The sequence below is a fragment of the Crocodylus siamensis genome, chromosome 11, assembly GCF_052110815.1.
Source record: "Crocodylus siamensis isolate JL-2025a chromosome 11, ASM5211081v1, whole genome shotgun sequence".
Classification (NCBI taxonomy): Eukaryota; Metazoa; Chordata; order Crocodylia; family Crocodylidae; genus Crocodylus; species Crocodylus siamensis.
The window spans coordinates 18,253,695-18,276,271 of NC_143405.1; the positions used below are offsets into that span (position 1 = coordinate 18,253,695).

The 22,577-nt window shown below is 48.4% G+C and overlaps 1 protein-coding gene across 1 annotated transcript in view; it reads right to left on the minus strand.

Annotated features, from left to right (window-relative positions):
* Positions 1–22,577, minus strand: part of LOC149855533 (ectonucleoside triphosphate diphosphohydrolase 8-like) — a 52,181-nt gene that overhangs the window by 6,880 nt on the left and 22,724 nt on the right. Inside the window, exons 2-9 of the mRNA XM_090021897.1 lie at positions 12,026–12,162; positions 8,916–9,033; positions 6,934–7,084; positions 6,246–6,405; positions 4,975–5,208; positions 3,796–4,065; positions 1,924–2,034; positions 1,249–1,386 (exon numbers count right to left, since the gene is read on the minus strand). Coding sequence (XP_089878023.1) covers positions 1,249–1,386; positions 1,924–2,034; positions 3,796–4,065; positions 4,975–5,208; positions 6,246–6,405; positions 6,934–7,084; positions 8,916–9,033; positions 12,026–12,148 — 1,305 coding nt within the window. The 5' untranslated portion in view covers positions 12,149–12,162. The remainder of the gene's footprint in view (positions 1–1,248; positions 1,387–1,923; positions 2,035–3,795; positions 4,066–4,974; positions 5,209–6,245; positions 6,406–6,933; positions 7,085–8,915; positions 9,034–12,025; positions 12,163–22,577) is intronic.

Here is a 22,577-nt window from a genome sequence, read left to right on the forward strand (position 1 = left end):
CTAGCTGCCTGAATAAGTACGCAGGCTCATCCTGCTAAATTCCATGCAGCTATGTCTTCACCACATTGTTAGCCATCCTAGCTAGGGTTGTGCTACCTTGGGTTTGCCCACTAGGGCTGTACAAAGCTTTGGGTGGTGATTCAATTTGGAGAAGATTTGGCTCGATTCAGTAGCCAAATCTCTGAATCTGAATTGAATCGGAACCAATTTAAAGGTCTGGATCAATTCAAAGTTCTCCGAATCTTCGGCAAAGAATCGGAGAGCTTTGATGATTCGGGCAGTCCCCGGTGGCTGCAGCATGGAGCTGCAACCACTCCACGCTGGTAAGTACTAGGGGCAGGGTGGGGGGCTGGGGGAGGGGACCATGGTGGGACCCCTGCCAGCCGTCCCAACCCCCGGCTGCTCCCCCAGACTCCCCATGGCTGCCCCTGCCTACCCCAGCTCTGTACTTTAAAAAAAAGCCCCAGTGCTCAATGGGTGCTGCTGGGTGGGGGGCGATCCCCACTGCCCCATGCTGTATGGGGGGCTCTGCACGAGCCCCCTTGACCTGCCCCCCCCGCTGCCCTGGCCCCCCCAGGGCTGCCCTGCCTGCTGGGGCTCTGGCCCTTTAAGAAAAAAAAAAGTGAAGAAAAGCACAGGGCATCACTGCTCCTGGTGCAGCCTCCGGGCTTTGGGGGCTTGCCGCTCGCCGGCAGGAGCAATGAGTCCCTGGGTTTCTTCAGGGTTTTTTTTCTTAAAGGGCTGCAGCTGGCCCGTGTGGGGCAGCCATGAGGGGGCTGGGGGAGCGTGGGGGGGAGGTTTGGGGGCTCGTGCAGAGCCCACCACACAGCATGGAGCAGCAGGGATCACCCCCCACCTGGCAGCAGCTGCTGGGCCGAGGCTTTTTTTGCCCCATGTGCCGGGAGCTGGGGCAGGCAGGGCAGCCATTGCAGGGCTGGGTGAGGGACGGGGGATGGGCCTGGCCTGGCTGATTCAGAGATTCAGCTGCCAAATCTCCGAATCAGATTTGGCCGAATCGAATCAGGACAGTGATCTGAATCACCAAATCGAATCACTGCCCCCCAAATCAGCCGAATCCGAAGAAAATACTAGCCGCTCTGCACAGGCCTATTGTCCACCTGTGCTGCAGTCACACCTCCAATTGCAGTGGGGTCATGCCCTGTTGCAGCTGGTGACACTATAAAGCAGATGACTCTTTCTTCAAGCAGGTCTGTCAACCCAAACTTTGTCCTCGGATTCTTTCCTTACCTTCATCTGGAACATAATATTTTTCCAGTTGTTTTCATTGAATTTATAGGCATCCAGCAAGAGCACAAGAATGTAGTTGGCATTACCACAGTAATCCCGCAGCCAGTTTTCTTTCTCTTTGGGGTAACTCGATAACAGCTGGGATTAGAAAAAAAAACAACAGGTGAGAAAAAGGTGGAGGTTATTTCCAGCAATGCAAGAATTTATCTCCAAGCTTTCAACAAGAAAGCAGCCTATGTGTACTCAGGGAACTCCCTGCTGTGTGGTGGAAGGGATAACTTTGCTGTTTCCAAGCTACAGATGTACCTGCTTGCTTATGGACTAGGCAGGTATTTTTATGCACCCCTCAGGTCAGTTAGGGGCAGCTTCCCCCCCTCCAGTATTAGTAGTTTACAACATGAGCAGGGGGAGGGATGTGATCACAAATGATGGTGCCCTGTGTCCCCTTAGTGGCAGCACAGAGCAGAGGTCACACACCATCTGGCACTGTCTTTGGGTCTACTACTTACAGCATCAGTTCAAGTAGTCCCAGCCTGCCTGGCACTGTGAGGACCCCCTGCACCACCATCCTGGAACCCTTTGCTTTACAAGGGTTTCTCCACAAAAGGCCCCCTGGCAGGAGGAGCCACCCCTACGTGTCCAGCTGTGTCATGTATCCCATCCCAGGGCACGTACATATGTCCAGTTTCTTGCACAGAACTCCTGGATGGTGTTGTTGACAGTGGCCAGGGACTGCCCGCTGGTCAGGTTGAGGAAGCTGAAGGTGTAGTAAAAGGCAGAGAATGCCTGAAAAGCAAGACATTGAAAAGGTCACAGGGAGCCTGAGCACTCTGCACTGGGCAGTTATATAGACACAGACAGCAGAATCAGGTAGGGCAAGTGGCAGCCTCCATGCCAGTTGGCATAAGCCTCAGTCAGTTAAGACTGACATCACCGCAAGCGCCAGCACTGAGTTGACATTGCAGGTTGGCAGGGTACAAGCGGGGTTGAGTGGACAAAGTACTGGCCTTGGAGCTGGGTCCTATGGGTTCTACTGATCCCATACGTGATCTCATGGACTGCGTGTCCCCTCTCCATTCCCCTATTCCAAGGGGGAGCATGTGGCATGGAGCACAAGTGCTTTGCCATATATACTCTCTGTAAATGCCAAGTAGGATCCTTCTTGTGGAGAAGGGGAGATGCTTTCAAAGAACAAAGGTTAGGTCTGGTGAAAATCTTCCATTCATACTGCTTTTAATAGAAAATGTACTTTCCAGTTAAATAATTTTTTTCACTAAAAGGTGTATGGTTTTCAGGGAAAACATCGAAAAGCCTCTGTTCAACAGCCAAACACCAGAAACGTTGATTCAGACACTTGCAGTGGACCTCATGGGACCTTCCATTTGCAGACCTTCTGTGGGGAGGGCAGCCTAACTCATGCGATTCCTAGGTGCAGAGCCATTACCAAGCAAAAAGAGGCACCACTATGCATCATGGGACATGCGGCCTGGTGAGACAGCTCATTCAGGAAAGTGGGACATGATGCGTCCAAACAGCAGCTGACAGGAGCCACTGGGAAAGCTCAGGAGGACACATAATATTGAACTGAGACAAAAGGAAACAGAGTGCACTCCGCTTACGTGTACAGCAGATCAGTGCATAGACTAACTACTTAACTGCATAATACAATGCCAGCCCCAATTCTTCACCTGTTGTTTGTATTATAACAAACGTTGGTTAAGTGAGTCACATCTTTCAGCCTCTTCGTCTGTCCCATCAAGTTTAACCAAAGAACAATAAGTGCCAGAAACACTGAAGGGAAGCAGCTGTCAAAGGGCTGGGGTTAGAAGCAAAAGTAGGGGGACAGCAACCCTGACATGTCCCATCATTTTCAAGGCTCCTAATAACAATCCTGACATTTACTATTGGCATCCTTAAGGATGAGAGGCTCTAGGCATTTGAAGGCTGCTCATAACACAGCACTAGCAGTGCTATGTGTTTAATGGGCACTGCTTACATTAAGTCTGGGAAGGCACATATCCCAGGTAAGCACCAGTTTTTGTCACCCTTGCAGCTATGCACTTAAGTGGAGTGGACTGTGATTCAACTGGGTTGCACCAATGAGGACAAAACAGTTTATTTTCAGCAGCAAATCTAATTGGGGGGTGAGGATGTTGACAAATAATCGAACATTTCCATGGTGAAACGTCTCTCCCCATTTTCCGACATGCGCCGACACCAGCCTTCTGAGTTTGCTTTGCTGCAAATGTTCAGTTCTCTGTTTTGACAAAGAGGGAGCTGCTCCCTTTTTGTTCTGAGGCAGCAGCCAGCCTTATATTCCTACACTTCACTCTGGTATCACAAGCACACTGCTGTTTGGAAATGAAAGGACTAATCTGGGTCAACCATGCCTGCACTCTGGTCTTAGCTCATGCCTCTCCCCGCTGCAAGACAAAGGGTGGGAGGAGGGAGGGAGGCATACCTGGTCCTTGTAAGAGGCACAGTGGGTCACCCTGAGCAGAACACGGTTTAGAGCCTGGCTAGGAGAGGGGAAAGGATTCAACTTACAAAGAACTGCCCATTGACTGGAGGCTGGTAGATGCCATTGAAGCCACAGGTTTGACCCTGGCCACATGCAGAGAAATTGAAGATCTGCCTGACAAGCCTGAGGCACTCTGTGGCACTGCCTGTGCCAAACAGTGTCACGTTCCATGGGACTTCGGGTGGAAATGACTCATGGGCAGCTGTGCAAGGACTAACATGGAAGGAAGCTGTTGAAATGGTTGTCTCATAGCCTTTTGGGTAGCAGGGGTGGCTGGCATTCTTGGCACTTGTATCCTAGGAAAGGTAAAATCATGTGATTCACAGGGTGAAACCTCATTCCCACCCCCTGTTCTCATTAATTCCAACAGGACGTCACAGCCAATAGAAGCTGGACAAACTGGGAACCAGTACGGTTGGCAGGCTGCTGGTCTAGCCGCTGCCCCTTACTGGGCAAGTTTGGCCTTTTCTTATCATGGAACTGTCCTGTCATCAGTACTTCACTTTAGCTTAATCAGGCTTAGATGTGTCTGCACATGCACAGCCCTTCTCTCTCCCTAATACACTATCCTAATGTGAATCACTGCCCTGCATGCACTCTATGATATGCAGGAGAGGAGCCAGCTGCTACTTAGGGCTAGAGGGACCTGCCAGTCAACCGGGACCAAGCAGGCCACTGCTGCCAGCAGCTTCTCCTCACTCACATATGGGGAGGAGGTTTTGCATGCAAGTCCTCTGGGCGTAGGCCTCACTAAGTCCTTAGAAAGCAGGCAGCTGAATGGTAGGGATTGCTCAAATCCCTGTAGCCTCAATGCTCTGGGTTGTATCTCCCCCACCCTCTGCCTTAGCTCAAGATCTCCCAAGTATATGAAGCCCTGGTTAGGGAGACTGTCTTCTCCTTGTACTGCTTAGCACTAGTTCAATCCCTCCTCTTCTACCTCCTGGTTCCTGTCTTAAGCATGACACTGCCAGTATTCTTCTCTTCCCCCGATTCAAGGCCCTGCTCCTCTCCTCTTCCTGATACTCATCACAAGGTCTGGTTTCTACAAGATCCCATTCCTCATACCCAGTGGAGCCTGCTGCACCCATTCAGAAACTTCTGATGCCTCTCCTTAAAACCTCCTTGTTCTCTCACTTCCATGTAGCAAAAATTCAACCCTACGATTAGAACCAGAGTTGAATCCACCACAACAATATCCCCCTCACCTTGATTAGTTTCTGCACCACCTGCTTCTGAGCCTCGTTCTGCCCATAGCAGAGGTAGCTGTGTGTGTAGATGGTGTAGCTAAATCCATAGAGGCTGAACTTGGAGGCTTTTGTTGCGTCAGTAATTGAGCCACTGGGGATAAAGCTGATTTGGGCTGATGCTCCTCCAAGGTCCAGAGCACCCAGGATCTTGGCTGACTGTGGGTGGATCCAGTCACGCTGTTTGGGTGAGTACTGCCAGGACGACATGTGAAACCCATGGTGAGACAACTTCAGTTTTCAGCTACTCTTGTGGGGGAAGGAAGCAGCAGCCCCTTTCTGAGGGACCAGTCCAGAACCATGTAATAAACTGCTACAGGAACTAAAAACCCCAACAAACCCCAGCCTTTCAGAAGTAATGCACACTCCTTTGACTTATTTTCTCTGGCAGAGGCACACCGAACATAGGGCATCCATAATTTATGCAAACACAACCAAATACCTCACTGAAAGAAAACAAACTTGCTCACACAAGGGCAAGGATGAGAGAAAGAACAAACTACACATCATAGATGTTAGTCATGTTACTTAATGCATGACTGCAAGCTGTTCAGATTCTTCAGCGATGAGGCTGTAAAAGAACCTGGGTACAGCCAAGTGAATTAAATCAAATGGAGAAGAGCAGGAAGGGTTAACTTCCTGGCAAAGGCTAAAATAAGACTCTAAAAGGCTCTGAAATAACTCTCTGAGAAGGTTTTGAAACAGAATCTGATCTGGTGTATGTAGTTTTGCCCATAAGAGTGCCTTAATTTCCTCTTACTTAATAGCAAAATGTAGTATTTCCCTTCCTGTTTATCTTTAATGATATCTCTGTTTATGTCTATATCACATGATACTGTTTCTTGGCTGATTGGTGTCATTGAGTGTCAGTGGATCGACTGATCATGGGCTTTTTCTAAACCAGTAGCATCTTCTGATGGTGACGTTACATTGCACTACAATAAAGCAAACTGGCTGTGTTGGGGGCTGGGACGCTATCGGGATAAGAAGGAGGCCGTTCTTAGGTCACTAGTCAAAATACATACCAGGATTGAAACGAGTCTGCAAACCGTTACAATCTGATGTCTAAGATGAATACTATAGGAAGAGTGGGAAAAGGATAAAGGCTGGCCATTTTTGAAGACCATCCATCCAGAACCTTTTATAAGAACTAAATTAACTTAGAGATTTAAGAAATCAAACTTAACAGTAGCAAAAAAGAGGCAGGATTTTCCCTCACTCCAAAGGCCCACCTTGATGAAGGAGTCCAACAGGTAGTTGACAGTGATCCAGCCATAGGCTCCCTCTTCTTCTCCTGTAATGATTCGAGCCCCTCGGAAATTCACAGGGTACTGTTGCATGGTCTTAGCAACTTCATTCAAAACTTGATCTGCAACTAATTTGTTCTTCTGCCTGAGAAGGAGAAGGTACAGAAGGAAAGATTCTCACATGCCAGAGAGTCGGTCAGTAGCTCCTAAGAAACGCAAGGTGTTCTGCTTTGTGCAGTTTCACGAGCATCGTGTTTCTGCAGTTAACATCCCACACTGTGGGAACTGAGCAGTTTTCCATATTTCTCCCTCTCAACTCCAGCCGCCCCTCTGTCCAGATCTGGAAACCCTACAAGTCAAATTGCCCAGCAGCAGTTCCTAGAGGAGGTGAATCTAAGTAAACCTATGTACACAGATTTAGATAATTTTTATGGGTTCCCTTGTCAAGCTACAGCTGGGGTCAAATGTTCGAGGGCATAATATGTTCAATGGCGGATGAGATTTTCAGAACCGTTCAGCCTCCATCAGGCACCCAGTGTGCTGAGATCTATTGCAACTCTGGTAACTTGCTTAGGTCAGCATATGAGCAAAGCACTCTGGCCTTAGTCCTTCTATAACATACCGTTTGTAGCATGAAAGGCATTTCTTTGTCTCTGGGGCCCAGTGTTAATACCTCAGTAGCCTCATGCCTGCTGTAGCTCCAAGGTAAGCTGGTACCTCACTCTGCCTTTCAGCAGGAATGATCTTCATGGCTTCATCCAGACATTTCCTTAGGGACTCACCAGCTTTTGGAGGATCGTTGGCGTAGCTTGATATACCAGGTCCTGGAACACAGTTAGTATTGGATACACGAGGGAGACTGAGGAAAGGAAATGGCAGAGGAGGATTTAGGGAGATAAGCCTGTCACATCTTAGCAGTGAGATAGGTCACCCGCTCATGAATCTTTTAGCAATCCTCTGACTCACCTCCTTACCTCACCTCCCTGGAGCATGATCATGTTAGATGGAAGCAGTCAAGTGAACCATGTGGCCTGAGGGTCTAATGCAGTGAGCAGTCACTTTACTGATTATTTATTCAAAGCCAAAACATAAGGCCATGCAGGAGGTTGACATGAGGCAGCATTGACATTAGTCTGAGAGCTAGACAACCAGAAAGCTCCCCAGGCCCACCTGCGGCCAGCAGCTTCAATAAAGCAATTACTTCATTTCTATTACAAACTACCCGTGCTCCTTCTCTGCCAGTAGGAAGCTCAGAAGTGTTTATGCTGTGCTGTGAAGACATAGTTCCACTGGTAGCTTTCCACTGATGCCAGCACACTACCTATATCTGCAGTCAAAACTCACAAGCATATGGCTCGTTGCACAGAGATGGGCAGATGGGTCACAGTTCAGCACAAGCTTCTGCTTCCCTTGGTGCCCACTGTTGCCATTTGTTCATAAAGTTTGTGAGAAAAAAATGGGCCCAGAAGAAAGCAGGGATAAGAGTGTTTCACCCCGCAAAAGAGCATGTGGGATAAGGTTCGCAACAGGTGAGCTGACAAAGAACCTATGAGCCACCTACCTGCAACTGGGAATCACAAAGCCAGGGACCTTGGGTCCCTGCCCCAAGCAGCACTGTGCATCTCTTGGCCACTTGACAGACATTTGTCATCAGACATCACTTCCCTCTAGGAAATGGGGTTGTCATTAAACATCCCTGCAACTGCAGCTAGGTTACACAGTTTCATTATGACAATAGTAGGGGAAAGATGCCACCCTCTCACCCTTTCAGTTCCCTCTAGGATTGCTGGCAGGGTTCCTCTGCACATCTTGCTGCAATGCACAGTGTGAGGAAAGGCTTCTGGGGAGCCAGATCTTCATTCCCAGTGAGGAGCAAATCTGGGAGACAGGGATCCTTGCCTCATAGACAGTAGCAGGTTTCCTCTCCCCCGCTCAGCCAGAGCACATGAGGAGAGAGAGTTGAACACCCACTGGGACCACAACCGTCAACATAGACCTGGTAGCTGATAGCACTTGTATTCCAAGGGGGTTCTCCAACTATGCTTTGCCTCTGGTGGTGGGTTCTGCCATTGTAAGCTCAAGGGTCCAATTCAAGCCTAGGTGGCCTATCTGGCTTAAATGGTTAAGATAACACTAGTCCAATTTCTGTAGCCTCCAACAAACAAGGCCTAACATCACATCTCACTGCTTCTGATTCCCCAGCCCACAGGGCTAGGTAATTATCTTCAGCTGGGTGGACTGGAGATAGCCTTCAGTGCAACTCGTATCTCTTGAGGCATAGGAAGGTGCCTTATCTGCTCTGCTACATGTCCCTCCTATCAGAGGTTTGAAAATCTCTTTGGATATTGTGGGCTACTTTGGGCTTCTACTCTACTCACAGTAACTGAATGTTAGTAGACGTGGGTCCTATGGTCCCTCTTCTTCTGAATGGATCCAGGTAAGAGGTGTGGAACAAGTATTATGGCCTGTGTACACAGGACCCAACTCTCTGCTCAGCTTCATGTGTGTGGCAGTGTCCCCTGTGATTATGGAGCCTGGTGACGGGATCTGACTTTGCCCAGTATTTCCACCACCCAGTGAGCCCTGCTCCACCAGAAAGCTCAGAGCAGCACTGAGCGCATGCCCTTCCCCCACAGCCAGGACAGGAATACTGACCCTCCACATCACAGGATAATGTCTGGCTGACCACTCCAGTGTTGTTCTCTTTGTCCGACTCCCACTGGTAGATGAACAGAGAGGTGTGGGAGGAGCCCGCATCAAACACCATCCCATACTGTAAAGGACAACCAAGTTGTAAGAAGTGAGGGAGGCAAAGCAGAGACAGCACCCTTTCACTCTCCTGACTCAGGATGAATAGGTCAGCAAAAGGTAGAAGTAGCTCAGACATCCAGTGTTCCTGCTCCTTATCCCAATCAGATATCTAAGCTATGCTGCAGTGGAAGGTGAAATATTCAACCGGAAAGTCCCTTAAAGGGGTGACCTCAGCTGATGTACATGTACATTGGAGTCAATATATTTTCACTGCCTCCACTGATGACTTCAGTCCCCAGAACACATGAAGCCATGCTGTCAGGTTGCCCCTCCCTAACCCTTCCTGTGTATTTCAGCCCCATTCTGGAGCAGATACCTTGAGAGGCTCAAGGAAATTCACTCTCTTTGGTCCTTATTGAAGAAATATGCCCATGCATCCTGACAGCAAACTCCAGCCATAACTGTCTTCTCCTTAGGAACCCATGACTCTCACTATGGCCGCACCAAAAGTTCTGTCAAAGACTTCTCCCAGCTTGGGCAGATGGGGACACAAGGCTGAAGGGGCAAAGTTTGGTAGCACATAGATGGGCCCCACAGTTTTTGTTTGGACCTGGGCACATGAACAAGATGAATAGGAGTTTAGCTATTGAATGTGATCTGTGAAATGTAAAGGGGTAACTGACACTGGCTCAAACATAACAATATTCCATAAAAAATCTATGAAACAAGGAGTCCAAATCTGAACCACGTAACCAGTTTCAAGTAGAGATTGTGATTGGAGTGCAAGCATCCAAAAACTGGGATAACTGGTTTTGAAAACTGGTCTTCTGGCACCTCACATGATAGATAAGCTAATGAGCAGTTTGGATTTCAGTGTGGCTGTTTACTGTGGGGTCAAGGCCAGCGGAGGTATTAGTCCTTAGAAATTCTCTTTAAAATCATGGTCCAGGTGAGAAAAATGGCTTGTAGGCAATTGGTTTGCAGAGCAAGTCACACCTACATGTTACAGGAGATTTCCAGTTATAGATTATGGGGTGTAACTGAATTCTGTTTTGAGACCCAGGTTTTGGAGGAATTTTTACCAGTAAAGCCCTTTGTTGATCTGAAACAGGAACAGATGCCTGAATGTTTCTGATGAAAAACAAACTGAATAAAAAGGAACTGTTTCTAACCACAGGTCTCATATTCCTAGAGAAGAAAGCTCAATAGTGAGCATGAGCTCCCAGAGGTCCTACCAGGTTTGTTCCAGCTCAGTGCTGCACACTTGAAGACGGACTACCAGACCAGCCTAAGAGACTCTCTGGCTAGGAATCAGGGGATACGCTCTCTGTTGCCAAACGGATTATTTTCTCTTTTTAAAATTTTTTACATGACTGTTATTTTACTGAGTTCAACATCCAAATTGGTCTCAAAAAACGACTTTTTATGTGGAGGATCCTGAAACATCTAACTGCTATAAAGAATATAGTTGTGGTAAAATAAAGGAATAAAAAATTGTAAAAGCCATGTATCACTTAAACAAAGCATAATCAGGAAGTGCTGAAAGTGGACTGACCAAATGTCAGGATGCATTATAAATTAAGGACCTCAATCTCAAAAAGCCACCCTTATCATACTACTCTGTTCTCATTACATAAGCCACTTGACTTACCTATTAAATCCCCTAATATATGATATCACCTTAACAATAGTCTGAATCAAGTTTACCAAAAAATAGCTCTGCAAAACGAAGTTTAAAACATCAGCAGTTAGTACATTTTTCAATTTCATTTTAAGTAAAACATGTTGCTTTCCAAACTCCATATCAGTTTTCTGTTGCAAAGTTTTCAGGAATTTCAGTCATGCTTGTTTGTCAGAGATCTCTTGTATCAGTTCCCTATTTTCAGTCTTGGGACTTTCTATCCTGTTTTTGCACTTATTTTTGCTTCACATAGCTTTGCCAAATATTATTTTATTTTTATCTCCTACTTGCATTTCCAGGCCTAGCCTACCTTCTTATTTTCTTCTTATATCACTGAAAGTCAAAGGGGTTGGGGATAGCTAACTCCCTTAGAAAATCCCAGCCTAGATGCATGTTTATATAATGCAGTTGCTGAAAACAAAAGAGTTAAGAAAACCTAACCAGCCAGCTATCTGTCAAGTGCTCTCAGAAAAGATCTGAGCTGTTGCTCTGTTGTAGGAACAAGCAGAAGATGAGACAAGCTCTGCAATGAAGGACAGTGGTCTTCCACAGAATGCCTGTTTTTGACATGTAGCCAAATTAACAACACACAAGCTTACACCCAGCCAGATCCACTGACCTCATTTGGATGGTTGTAGAGAGGACCAAGTCCACAGTGCTAACTTCTTCAATTCCACCAATTGTGCCCCGGTATAAGAGTTCTTGCAGAAACATACTGGGGACTGAGCATCGTGGAGGTAGCCACACCAGTCATTAGTTTGTATAAGAGACAAAGTTATATTATTTTATTCCTATCTGGCACTAAGGTGATCTTTATTAGAAGCCCGAACAGTGCTTTGCACAAAGGGCCTGCAATGCTGACTTGGAGCTTTGTTATAACAGCAGCAACAACAGCAGTAGTCTCAGTCTCTAGTATGATTATCATCACCATGACTGTTGTTGTTACTGCTATTTGCATTATGTAGCACTTACAAACCCTAATCAATCATGCACAGAGTCCTGCCTCCTTAGGCTGGGTGAGGTACAACTGCAGAACCCTGGCCTACGAGCCAACGAGACAGTATCGACCAGGGGGATAAGCAGCAGTCTCTATAGTCTCTCTCCAGCTCTCTCACTTGTATGCATTCATACATGGGTGGATTCCATTTGTGTTTTGCTTTCTATTTGGCATTCAGGGAGATTGGGAAGTCGGTCAGTCCTAAAATGATGCAACCTTGTTTGCTATTAAACTGCACGAACTTCTTAAAAGTTTTTAGTAAATAGCAACATTTCCAACCATCCATCTAAGGTGACTAACCTCTGAGTTGTGTATTTGGGGGGTCCCAGCACTCACCTTATTCTTGGGTGGCAAGAAAACATTGCTGATTCTCACCAAGCTGAGAATGAGGGCAGTGGAGGAGAATACAACCACGGCTACCAGAAAGGCATAGGTGAAATACTTTGAACCGATGGCCATTTCCAGAATGTAACCTGGAAACACATACAACACAAACAAAGAGCACAGGAGGAGGCAAGTTCAAAAGGTGGTTGAATATGGCCAGCTAGGAGCATTGCTATTACCTAAGCAGCAGAATTAGCAAGGAGATCGTCCCAGAGATCCTCTTCACTACAAATGCTGTTTGTATATGTTATACATTTCACAACTTTCAGTGCATGCCGAGGTAACCATTGGAAGCTACCACGAGACTAGCAATGCTGGGATGAGTAGGACGCCCAAAAGGAACGTGACTCACCACCTGAAAAGTCCATGGCACAACTAAAAGCATAAGCCAGGGATGCCTCCCATCTAAACTCCTCTACTCCTTTTTTTTATTTACCTGCTTGCTAATATTGAGGATATCCATTAGGGTTAAACCAGAAAGGACAAGACCTAGAGGGGTAGAAATGTTATTTCCAGTATCCTCAGAGAAGCCAGAGTCAATGGGAAGCCATTTTGGTTAATGAAAGCAACACAACCTTTCTCCTGGCATTGTTTCTGATAGTCACTAGACTCAGGCAATTCTAGAGCTGCACTGTGCTGCTGGTCTTATATCTGCAAGGTTATTGTCACGAGGGCTGTGCGAGGCTTCAGACAGAGCTTCAGATCCAGAGACGCTTCGGCCGCTTTGGGTCCAAGCAGCAGGTCCGGGTCGAAGCACCGCCTCGTTCCGCTTCCCGACGCGCTTCGGAGCCGCCTCGGAGATCTGGCCATATCTATAACTTTGTTGTTTTTTGTCCAATGTGAATGAAATGTTCAGGGGTGGTAGACTCTGCAAAGAGGATGAAGTCTGCCGTGTTTCAAGAAGATTGGTGCAGGGGTTTTGGGGCAACTGTACCCCAAATTATTGGAAGCAAAACTCCTGTCACGTCTATGTGTTACAACAATGGGGTGGGGGGGTCAAAACTGCAGGGCTGGTAGCACTTGCTGAGGCCACAAAGCCTGCCAAGTTTCAAGAAGATCGGTGCAGGGGTTTGGGGGGAACTGCCCCTCAGGCCACGGACAGGCAAAACTGGTGCCATGGGTGCTGTGGGACTGACTGTCTGTCCTGGGGCGGGGAGGGAGCCACTGCTGCAGGCCTGGCGCTAAGCTGCTGTGTTCCCAGTTACCAACCAATCAGTCATGATTCACTGGGGGACCAGGGACTCAGGGACCAGCTCAAGACACAGGACCTAGCTGCTACATAACAACTTAACAAGCATCAATTAGCACCTACAAAACCAGGCTAAGGAGAGGAAAGACTCAATATCCTCCATCAACTGCCCCAGGACAGACACAGTCTTGGCACGGGTTTTGCCTGTCAGCAGCTAGGGGTGCAGGGCCCCAGGACCCCCCCACACCGATCTCCTCAACAGCTGGCAGGCATCACATTGGGGCCACCACCCCTGCAGCTGTCACCCCACTGCACCTTGACACACGCAGCGTCACCCATGGCACGAGTTTTGCTTGTCGGCAGCTTGAGGGGCAGTTCCTCCCAACCCCCTGCACCGATCTCCTTGAAACTTGGCAGGCTTTGTGGCCTCAGCAAGAGCTAGCAGCCCTGCAGTTTTGACCCCTCTGTGGTGTAACACATAGACATGACAGGAGTTTGGCTTTCAAGAATTTGGAGTACAGTTACCCCAAAACCCCTGCACTGATCTTCTTGAAATTCAGACAAAACACAACAAAGTTATAGCTATTTCATTCGTTCCCCATTATCCCCTATGGCCGGATCTCCAAGGCAGCTCCGAAGCTTGGGCTGGACCAAGGCGGAAACCTGGTTGGAGCCCTGGAGCGGATCGCAGCCATCCAAAATGGCCAGATCTGAAGCCAGATCAGATTGCTGCTGACTCGCACAGGCCTAATTGTCACAGCCAAAGCTTTGGGAGATGGACAGCTGACAAGCCCAATCACTCCCCCCCCCCCCCGTTTATTTGCTAAGTGGGTCTTTATCCTTACACTTACCTGCACTATCCATAACCAGTCCCTGCAGGCTCTGAAATTCCCAAAATTCCCATTGAGGTCTAAGTGTGAACTCCTTACCCAGCGAGACTGGCCTCTCTGAGTGGCGTGTTATGCATCAAGTCTGTACCACTTGCATCCATGTCGTACCTGCAGCAGTGTCCAAGGCTGCCCCTCCCACAGCACTAAAGGTGGCAAATTATCTCATTGAATGGTTTAATGGCTTATAGCCTAAATGTATTTTATTAGCTCAGTGCACCAATCTGATCTCAGGTGCGATGGCAGAGCTTCATGTCCTATGAATGATGTTAACACTCCTTTCTGATAAGGGTCCAAGAAGGATTTGCCAGCTTCCCTTCCTTTTTCATGTCCTCATGACAAGGTATTTAGCAGAATTCACAGATTCACTGAAATCTGATGGGACCACACCAGAAGCACTTCTGTTATGGCCTCAAACTTGTGACCTCTGGGCTGTCTACCGTGTGCCTTAGCACCCACCCCACCACAGCCCCCATTTGCCAGCTTTCATAGATTCACAGATTGGAAGGGACCTTGTAGATCATCAGGTCCGGTCCCCCTGCACTAGGAAGGAAATTGAGCCTGAAGCAGCCTTCCAGGAGTTTGTATCCATTGCTCCTGGTCTTGCCCAGGGGTGCCCGGTGAACAACTGTTCACCAAGTTCTTGATGCACTCCCCGGATGTAGCAGTAAGCCACTACCAAGTCCCCACTCTGCCTTCTCTTCTGTAGGCTGAAGAGGACCAAGTCCCTCAGCCTCTTCTCATATGGCTTGTCTTGCCCCCTGATCATATGGGTAGCTCTCAGCTGCCTTATCTCAACAGAGCCAAACAGCATGGCTAGAAGAAAAAATCATCTAGGGAAACCTCATGAAAGCCACCAAAGAGTTGGCTCTGAGCACTCCCTGGCCTCAACCAGCTAAAGCCTGGGCAGGGATCACTGAGGTTACTGTGGCATTTCCAGAGTATCAGAAATGGAAGTTTTGTAATACTATGCCATGGAATCAGGATATGAAACCGTTGTGCTGAGGGTTTTATTTGCTCAAAGGAATGAATTGTAGCATCAAAGAATCATAGAAAATGAGGGATGGAAAGGGCCCTCCGGAGGTCATCTACTCCAGCCCCCTGCAGGACCATCCCCAATCATTCCAGCCAAAGTCCTGACAGAATGGGCCATTTAACATGCCTATGCAACGGAGAGTAGTGCCTGGCTGCTCTTACTCCCTGTGACCAAGTCTGTGCTGACAACGGCAGGAGGCAAGTATCCATTTCTCTCTTTCAGTTCAGCTCTTGAGCTGGAGAACTCCTCTCCGGCAGCCACAGAGTAGCTTTACTGTGCTGCTGACAAGATAACAAAAAACAGGGCCTGGCCATGGGGAAAAAGCATCAACTCAGGTGATTTCTTACCAACGCTGCAGTATTATTGTCACCCAGTAAAAACACATTTCCCTGGCAGATGCGGTTGTTGCCAGAGGGCAGTGGGTGCCTGCCAGCATAATGGATTTGGAAATCCCATGACTGGAAACAGTGAGACTTCAGATGTAGCTTTCCCCTTAACTATTTCACTTCAAGAAAGTTTATGAGAGGCTTTCACTGAGGTCCAGAGCTGTTTCTGGTTTAAGGTAACCCACTGTCTTATGAAAGCTATTTCTCCAAGTTCTTCCCCTGAAAATGGTTGTGACTACACTGGAGCATCTGGCCTTGGCCAAGGCAAGAAGCCCACTGTCCTGCATGGAGCTGTTTGTCTCTAAAAGGTAGGAAATCAACTGGTTCCATGTAATAGTTTCGTGGGGTAAGAAGCATTTCTGTCCAACTCTTTCCCTAACTCCACTCTTGAGTCCCTGTAGCTTTCCCTCTGGGTCTCTACAGAGTGAGCTATATGATCCTGAAGTCTGATGAGAAAATAGCTTAATTGCATTTCTAGTAACAAGGGCAGGTAGTGACTACCTGATTATCAACAAGTACCTGATAGAAAAGAAGCCAGGCTTTCTTCTTCCAAACCTGAGGCCACGTGATGCAAAGGGGGTTACCAATAGACTGCCGGGTGAGGTCTGAGATAGTGTTCCTTTATCACAGCTCCCAGACTTCCCAGGCAGTTGTGTCAGCTTGCCAGGCTCAGTCTTTCTTCTGCCGTCTGCCTCACCTCCAACAATGCAGGCTGTACTGTACCAAGGAGCTTGGGACAACACACACCCTCAAGCTTAGTTGTGACAGTGGCCTTGCCTCTAGGCAGCTGACAGGGAGACTCTGGATGTGTCACAGGATGCCACATGACTGTTGCGAGGGGGGCTGCTAGAACCTGATGGCTTGCATGAACAGCCAGACTCAGCAGCCATTTTACAGGAACTTGTTGGTGTATGGCTCCCTTGCACAAGGCAAGGGCAGGAGTCTCCTGAGGGCTTTGTATGCTGATGAGCTCGAGACTTGAGTGCATATGAGGACATTCAAAAGCACAACAGATTTCCCTAATGCAACATATGCCTGTTTCTGAAAAGCATGTTGAGAAGTGCCCTGTGGGCTTCAGCTGTGCCTGCTGGGCTGTTCAGTCATGCAGATTAGGGCTGCACCCTTGGTACTACAGAGTCCAGGACTCTAGCTCCTGGCTCCTACATGGCTCCTCATCTAGACAAACTGGCCAGTGCACATACAGTATGGGACATGCTGGACAGGAATAGTCAGGACAAGCAAAAACCTGGCCAGGCACAATTGCCAATAAGCTGGGATGCTTTCAACACTCTCATAGCACCTCTTTGTAGAGGAACCAGGCTATATCATTCACCTAAAAGAAGGTATCCAAGCAATACAAGGCCCCCTCAAGGTGAACAGGCTAAGCACGGAGGCATACAGAACCACCCACCCATACCTCTTCCTGAAGGTTTCCCATAGACCTCTCCTTCCCAGGTAATGACAAAGTCTCACCTCGCTTTGGTTGGAGGATCCAATTAGATCCCATCCCAAGATGGTTAGGGATCACATCGCCTCTTGGGTGACAGAAAGAAAAAGAGAAAGAGGGGCCTTCTCTAAATGGGAATGTTTGTACACATAAGTAAGCATGTGAGTTGACAGAGCCCTAGCTAATCTACACTAAATTTGTGCATGCAGCTTTAGCACACAGTAGTAGTGCCTTCCTATGAGGAGTTTAATCTACACTGACACTGCAGTAAGCTATCTTGCATTCAGTGCACCTAAGAGCATTCACGCCAGAAAATAATGCAGAGCATTGCAAATTCACACCCTCTTGCTTCTGGCTTGCTATCGTTACAAGCAAAACATAGTACAAGGACAGACATGTGAGGTCTCTGCGTTTCTCTGCAAGACAAGCCAGCTGTGAGCATCAGTGTCTGGCCAAGTGGCTATATGCTCGGAGTCCTCTCACTTCAGCCCATCTCTGCTTGCTGGCACTGGTGTCTAATTTTATTTTTGATTAGAGATATTTAATCTTTTCACTCGATCCCACCTGGAACCAGTGTTTGAAAAACAGCGTGAGATTTTTCAAAGCTAATGCAGGGATCTACCTGCCCAGTTTCCAATAAGATTAGTGAGAAATCTCAACCACGTTCTCAGTTGGACCCACCAGTCCCCAGCAGAGCTCTGATCAAAGGACAAGCCAGTCAAACTGCATTACTGGGACCTGTCCATCCTAAGAGGGATTCAGGAGAGAAAACATAGCACTTTCCTTTAGCGCATGCACTGTGCAGCTAAGGAGCCCATTCAGTGTTCTTCAGACCCTGGCCACAAGGGTGAGGCCAAGTTATCCTGCTGAGTGGGACCCAAAACATCTCTGTTTTTTGAAGCCTCCAATCCCCATTTCCATCAGATCAGCCCTGTCCAATCAGTGGCCCACACGGCATTAATGTGTGGCCCCCAAGCTCCTACCTGGCCACCTCTCCCCTTATTGCTCCGATGGCTGCTGGAGCTCTAGGCTTCCCATTTCTCCCTCAGCTATCACTTCCTGCTCCCCCTCCAGTGGCCAGGGCCCCAGTCCCAGAGCCATGGTGCCAGGGATGCCCACAGTAGGGTGCAGGCAGGAAGCCAAGGTGTGGACAACCCACATGGTTCAGCAATGGAGGATGGGGGGCTTTCCATGTGGGGTAGTGGGAGTGAGGGTGCAGCCCAGAGGCCCATGACTCCCACTAGCACAGCCCCCCAGGGCATGCACCTGTGTAATGTGCAGCCCCCAGGCGCTTCGAAGCTGGACATCCCTGCTTTCAATGAAAGTGTATTTCTGTACATGAAGGGGAGACTGGTACAGCTGAACCAGTTATACCAGGTTCCTCTCGTGGTCCTCTCTTTCATCCCTTGTCTATCAGGGGGACAGGTATAACCATGGGACAGGGACGTGTATATGTATGAGGGGAACACCCACGTCACTGCCAACATCGGACTCCTGAACCATCTACCTGTAGCAGCACAGCAGTTTGTCCCTGGCAGTGGCTGCTGATCCATGGATCAGAGGAAGGATCCTTAACAGCAGCATGTAGTTAGGATTCAGATGCTAGGACTCAGCTGGAAGTCAGTATTCGCACAGCACCCTCTCACACTGGTGTGCCCTGGCTCAGCACTGAGTCCTAAGTGGGAGAACCACCTATAGATAGATACACCCACCCTGCATTGTGCTGTTCCCTTGAGGCTTTCTTTGCTACCCACTGGACCATGGCTCAGATTTAGCCCCTGGTACTGTGTCATTTGGCCTATGGGGTTCTCCATAGGTCCAAAAATTGCAGGACCTGTGGAGAGCCCTGGGCCCTACATGTTAGATTGGGCACGAAGGGCAGCACAGGGCCTGATCCTGGCATCCACAGCTAGAAGGAGGTAGTGCTAAGCCCCAGGGCCCAAACCTGGCATGTAGGGCCAGTGTGGGGCCCAATCCCAGCACACAAGGGCCAGCTGTGGCTCCATGGAGCCCCATCTGTGTGTGCAGGGCTCTCTCCTGGCATGTGGGGCCCCATCCACGCTGGCCACACGCCATTTTTCTGGCCTGAGAGGGCCAAAAGCTTGAGCATCACTGTACTATGACATTTATTTAGAGGATAGCTTGAGGTGGTATCTGTTCCTAGGTGAGAGAGACTTTCTCATATTATTAACATCTTCAACATGAAAAGCAATCATAGAATATGTATAGCTACAGAGCTGTGTATATAAAGTGTGTATGTGTGCATATCTTATAGGCATTTAAAATCCCTCCATATTTATATATAATTCACCTGAACCAATTATTATGTCAACAAAAATGCAACCTGAATTTCTATAATACTGAGTAAGAATTTGTCAAGCATAAAACAATTGGATGGTTTTCAATTTCCTTAACTGAATTTCAAAGCACTGACTTTCGTTTGGGTAATTAAATGCAGTGATGTGCATCATCTTAGCCGTGTGCAGGATGTAATAACTTTGATTACTGAAGTCTCACATGAGCTCTCTGAGGGGAAAACACACCAAGCCCAAGCTGCAAAGAGAACAACTTACTGTTGATTTGAGCTTAGCCCTGTGAATGCAGCAAAGATTCTGGCAAGAGCCTGCAGAGATCACTCCTATCTCCTGTTTTCTATTCATTCCAGACTCAGAGCTACAACGTGTACAGTGCACCTCAGGAGCTCCTGTGTGGCACGTGTCTACTGGGATCACTAAAGAACTGAACCCACTGATTCCACTAAAGAAGTTATAGAATCCATAAGTGCTACTTGGATACCTGGACCAACTGTCTGGATAGGATCTCCTTATGTTAGTAAGCTTGAGAGGAAGTGGGGAGACATGATTTTACTTTTGAGACCACAGTTCTATTTTTGCCTTTAACTGAATAACTGAAAGTTATTTTGTTGGGTCTGCCAAGCCTGTTATGGACTTGGACTAAGTAACACCATGGCTAGGGACAGACATTACACATAAACTGGTTGAAGTGATCAGAAGCTAGTTTAAACCTATAACAGAACAGATGTCCAGTGCACATAAACCAGTTTGGAAATGGCTAAAACTGGTTTGAGATAAACCTGGTTGAATGTAGTATCAGACTTAACTGATTTGGCTCAAACTGGTTTATGCAATGTCTGTCCCAGACCTACAAACTTTACTTCATAAATCTACTGGACATAAAAAATCATGGACTCAATATAGACATTGGATTTATGACACACTATAACCTGCCTGACATCTGACTCCCCAGGTACCTCTCCACTTTTACCTGGCTGCCCCCACCCCCAGCCTGTCTCTCACCCCCTGACATCTCAATTTACATTTTCACTGACTGGCTTTCTTGCATATCCCCAGCCTCTGGTTTCTTTATTATTCATTCCATCCAGGAAGAGCACACACCAACTGCAGATGCTTCTTCAGCCTAATGAAGGTTTTTTAAACCTGAAAGCTTGCCAAGATATATTTCTCCAACTATTCAGGTGGTCTAATAAAAGATATCAGATTGACCCAAAGAACCTTGTCTGCCTTGTGTATCTTAAGGCAAAGTGGGATGAATGCAGCAGGGATGGTAGCCTGTAACAGGGGGCCTTCCCAGTGCTGGTTAGATCTCAGCCTGCCCACCTGTTTCTGGGCCAACTGCCTGCCCCTCTTTCACCTGCCATGCCTTGATGGAAAACTGATTCAGATGTTACCTAGGTGGGAGGCTACCCATTTAGGCCCCTGATGTCTAGGGGTGACATCCATTCACAGCTCTGTACCTCTCCTACACTGCGGCCCATGCCTTGCAGATTGCATCCTTCACCCCCTCCAGCTGTCGTCCCCTCTTTGGGACCTTGGCTCTCCTTAGGCTGTCGCCCCGCTTCAGGCCAGTCAGAATCCCGAACCTCTTGCTCTTGATGGAAAACTGATTCAGATGTTATCCAGGCAGGAGGCTGCCCATTTAGGCCCCTGATGTTTAGGGGTGACATCTGTTCTGCAGCTCTGTACCTTCCCTACACTGTGGCCCATGCCTCACAGATGGCATCCCAAAAAGCTAAGCTCACCTGGAGTCTCACAACTCCACTGCAACCAGTAAGCCTCAGGCCTCTCAAAGATCTTACAGGTCTGGGTTTTCCCTAGCCAGGACTGTGCATGTGTGTGGTAGCTGGACATTTTCAGGTGCCCCCTACCTGCCTTTCAACAGGGAGGCTCATGGTCCTGGCATTTCCTGGGGCTGCTGCACCACTGGTAGTCCCACCAGACCTCCCTACCTTGTCAGGGTGCAGTTTTAGGTCATGCAGGACCTGGGGCTTCCTCCTTTCCCATAGCCCCAGGCCATACCTCCATGTTCATCTTGGCATGGTAGCTCAGGAGGGACACATTCTTCCCCTGCTGGCTGGTGAAAAACTGCCACCTCCAGCTCTGAGAGTGGGGCATTAAATTGTTGTCAAAGAAAATTAAAAAAGCAAATAGGTGCAGAATGAGGAAAGTGGCACTCACTCCACCTGCAGGTGGAGCTTGGGGAACCCCAGCAGCGGGAGGTTCACCTTCAGGAACACCAGCTGCTCCCCCACACCAGAATCCAAGGAGGTGCGGTGGGGTGTCACAACATCCCCAGCCATGCTGAACACCCTCTCGCTCAGAACACTAGTCAGTGGACAGGACAGGTGTTCCAGGGCAACCGTGGCCAGATCCTGCCACATCTGGCTGCGGGTTGCCCAATAGGCCACGGGGTCGCAGTGCAGCAGCTCCACATCCTCAATGAGATAGGTAGCCACTGAGATGATAGGGTCTGGTGTCTCTGGATCACCACTGAAGCCATGCCCTTGGCCCACATTGGCAGCAGCTGTGGTGGAGGAGATTGGCTGGTGCTTGGAGTGCTGACATGGAACAGTAGATCCCCCTCTTCCACTTCCCCCTGCCCTGCCCTTCTGCCTCCTTGACACTGTTCATCAGCACCTCTTCCCAGTGGTCAAGGGTTTTGCTGATGTAGATGTGACCCTTCACCCTTGGGTCACACATGCCCACCAGCATGTGGACCATGATGGACTGCAACGGATCCAGCCATTTTACGATGCTCTCCTTCAGCCGCTTCACCAGTCCCTGCACCTCTGGTGACAGTGGCTTGCCCCAACCAGGAACATCGATCCCCTGGAACTTCTCCATTTGATTCTCAAGCTCCTTTGGTATGGGGATCACCAGGCTAAGGAGGGCATTGCCAGCACTGAGGCTCTCAGTGGCCTCGAGGAAGGGCTTAAGGACCACCAAGATTTGGGAGATGGTATCCCACTCAGCTCTGTTAAGGGGGCCACTGAGCCCAATCTCCCTAACCAAGGCCATCTCATAGATTTCATAGACATTAGGGCTGGAAGGGACCTTGGGAGATCATCGAGTCCAGCCCCCTGCCCAAAGGGCAGGAAGTCAGCTGGGGTCATAGGATCCCAGCAAGATAAGCATCCAATTTACTCTTGAAGGTGTTCAATGTAGGTGCTTGAACCACCTCTGCTGGCAGACTGTTCCAGACCTTGGGGGCTTAGACAGTAAAGAAATTCTTCCTTATGTC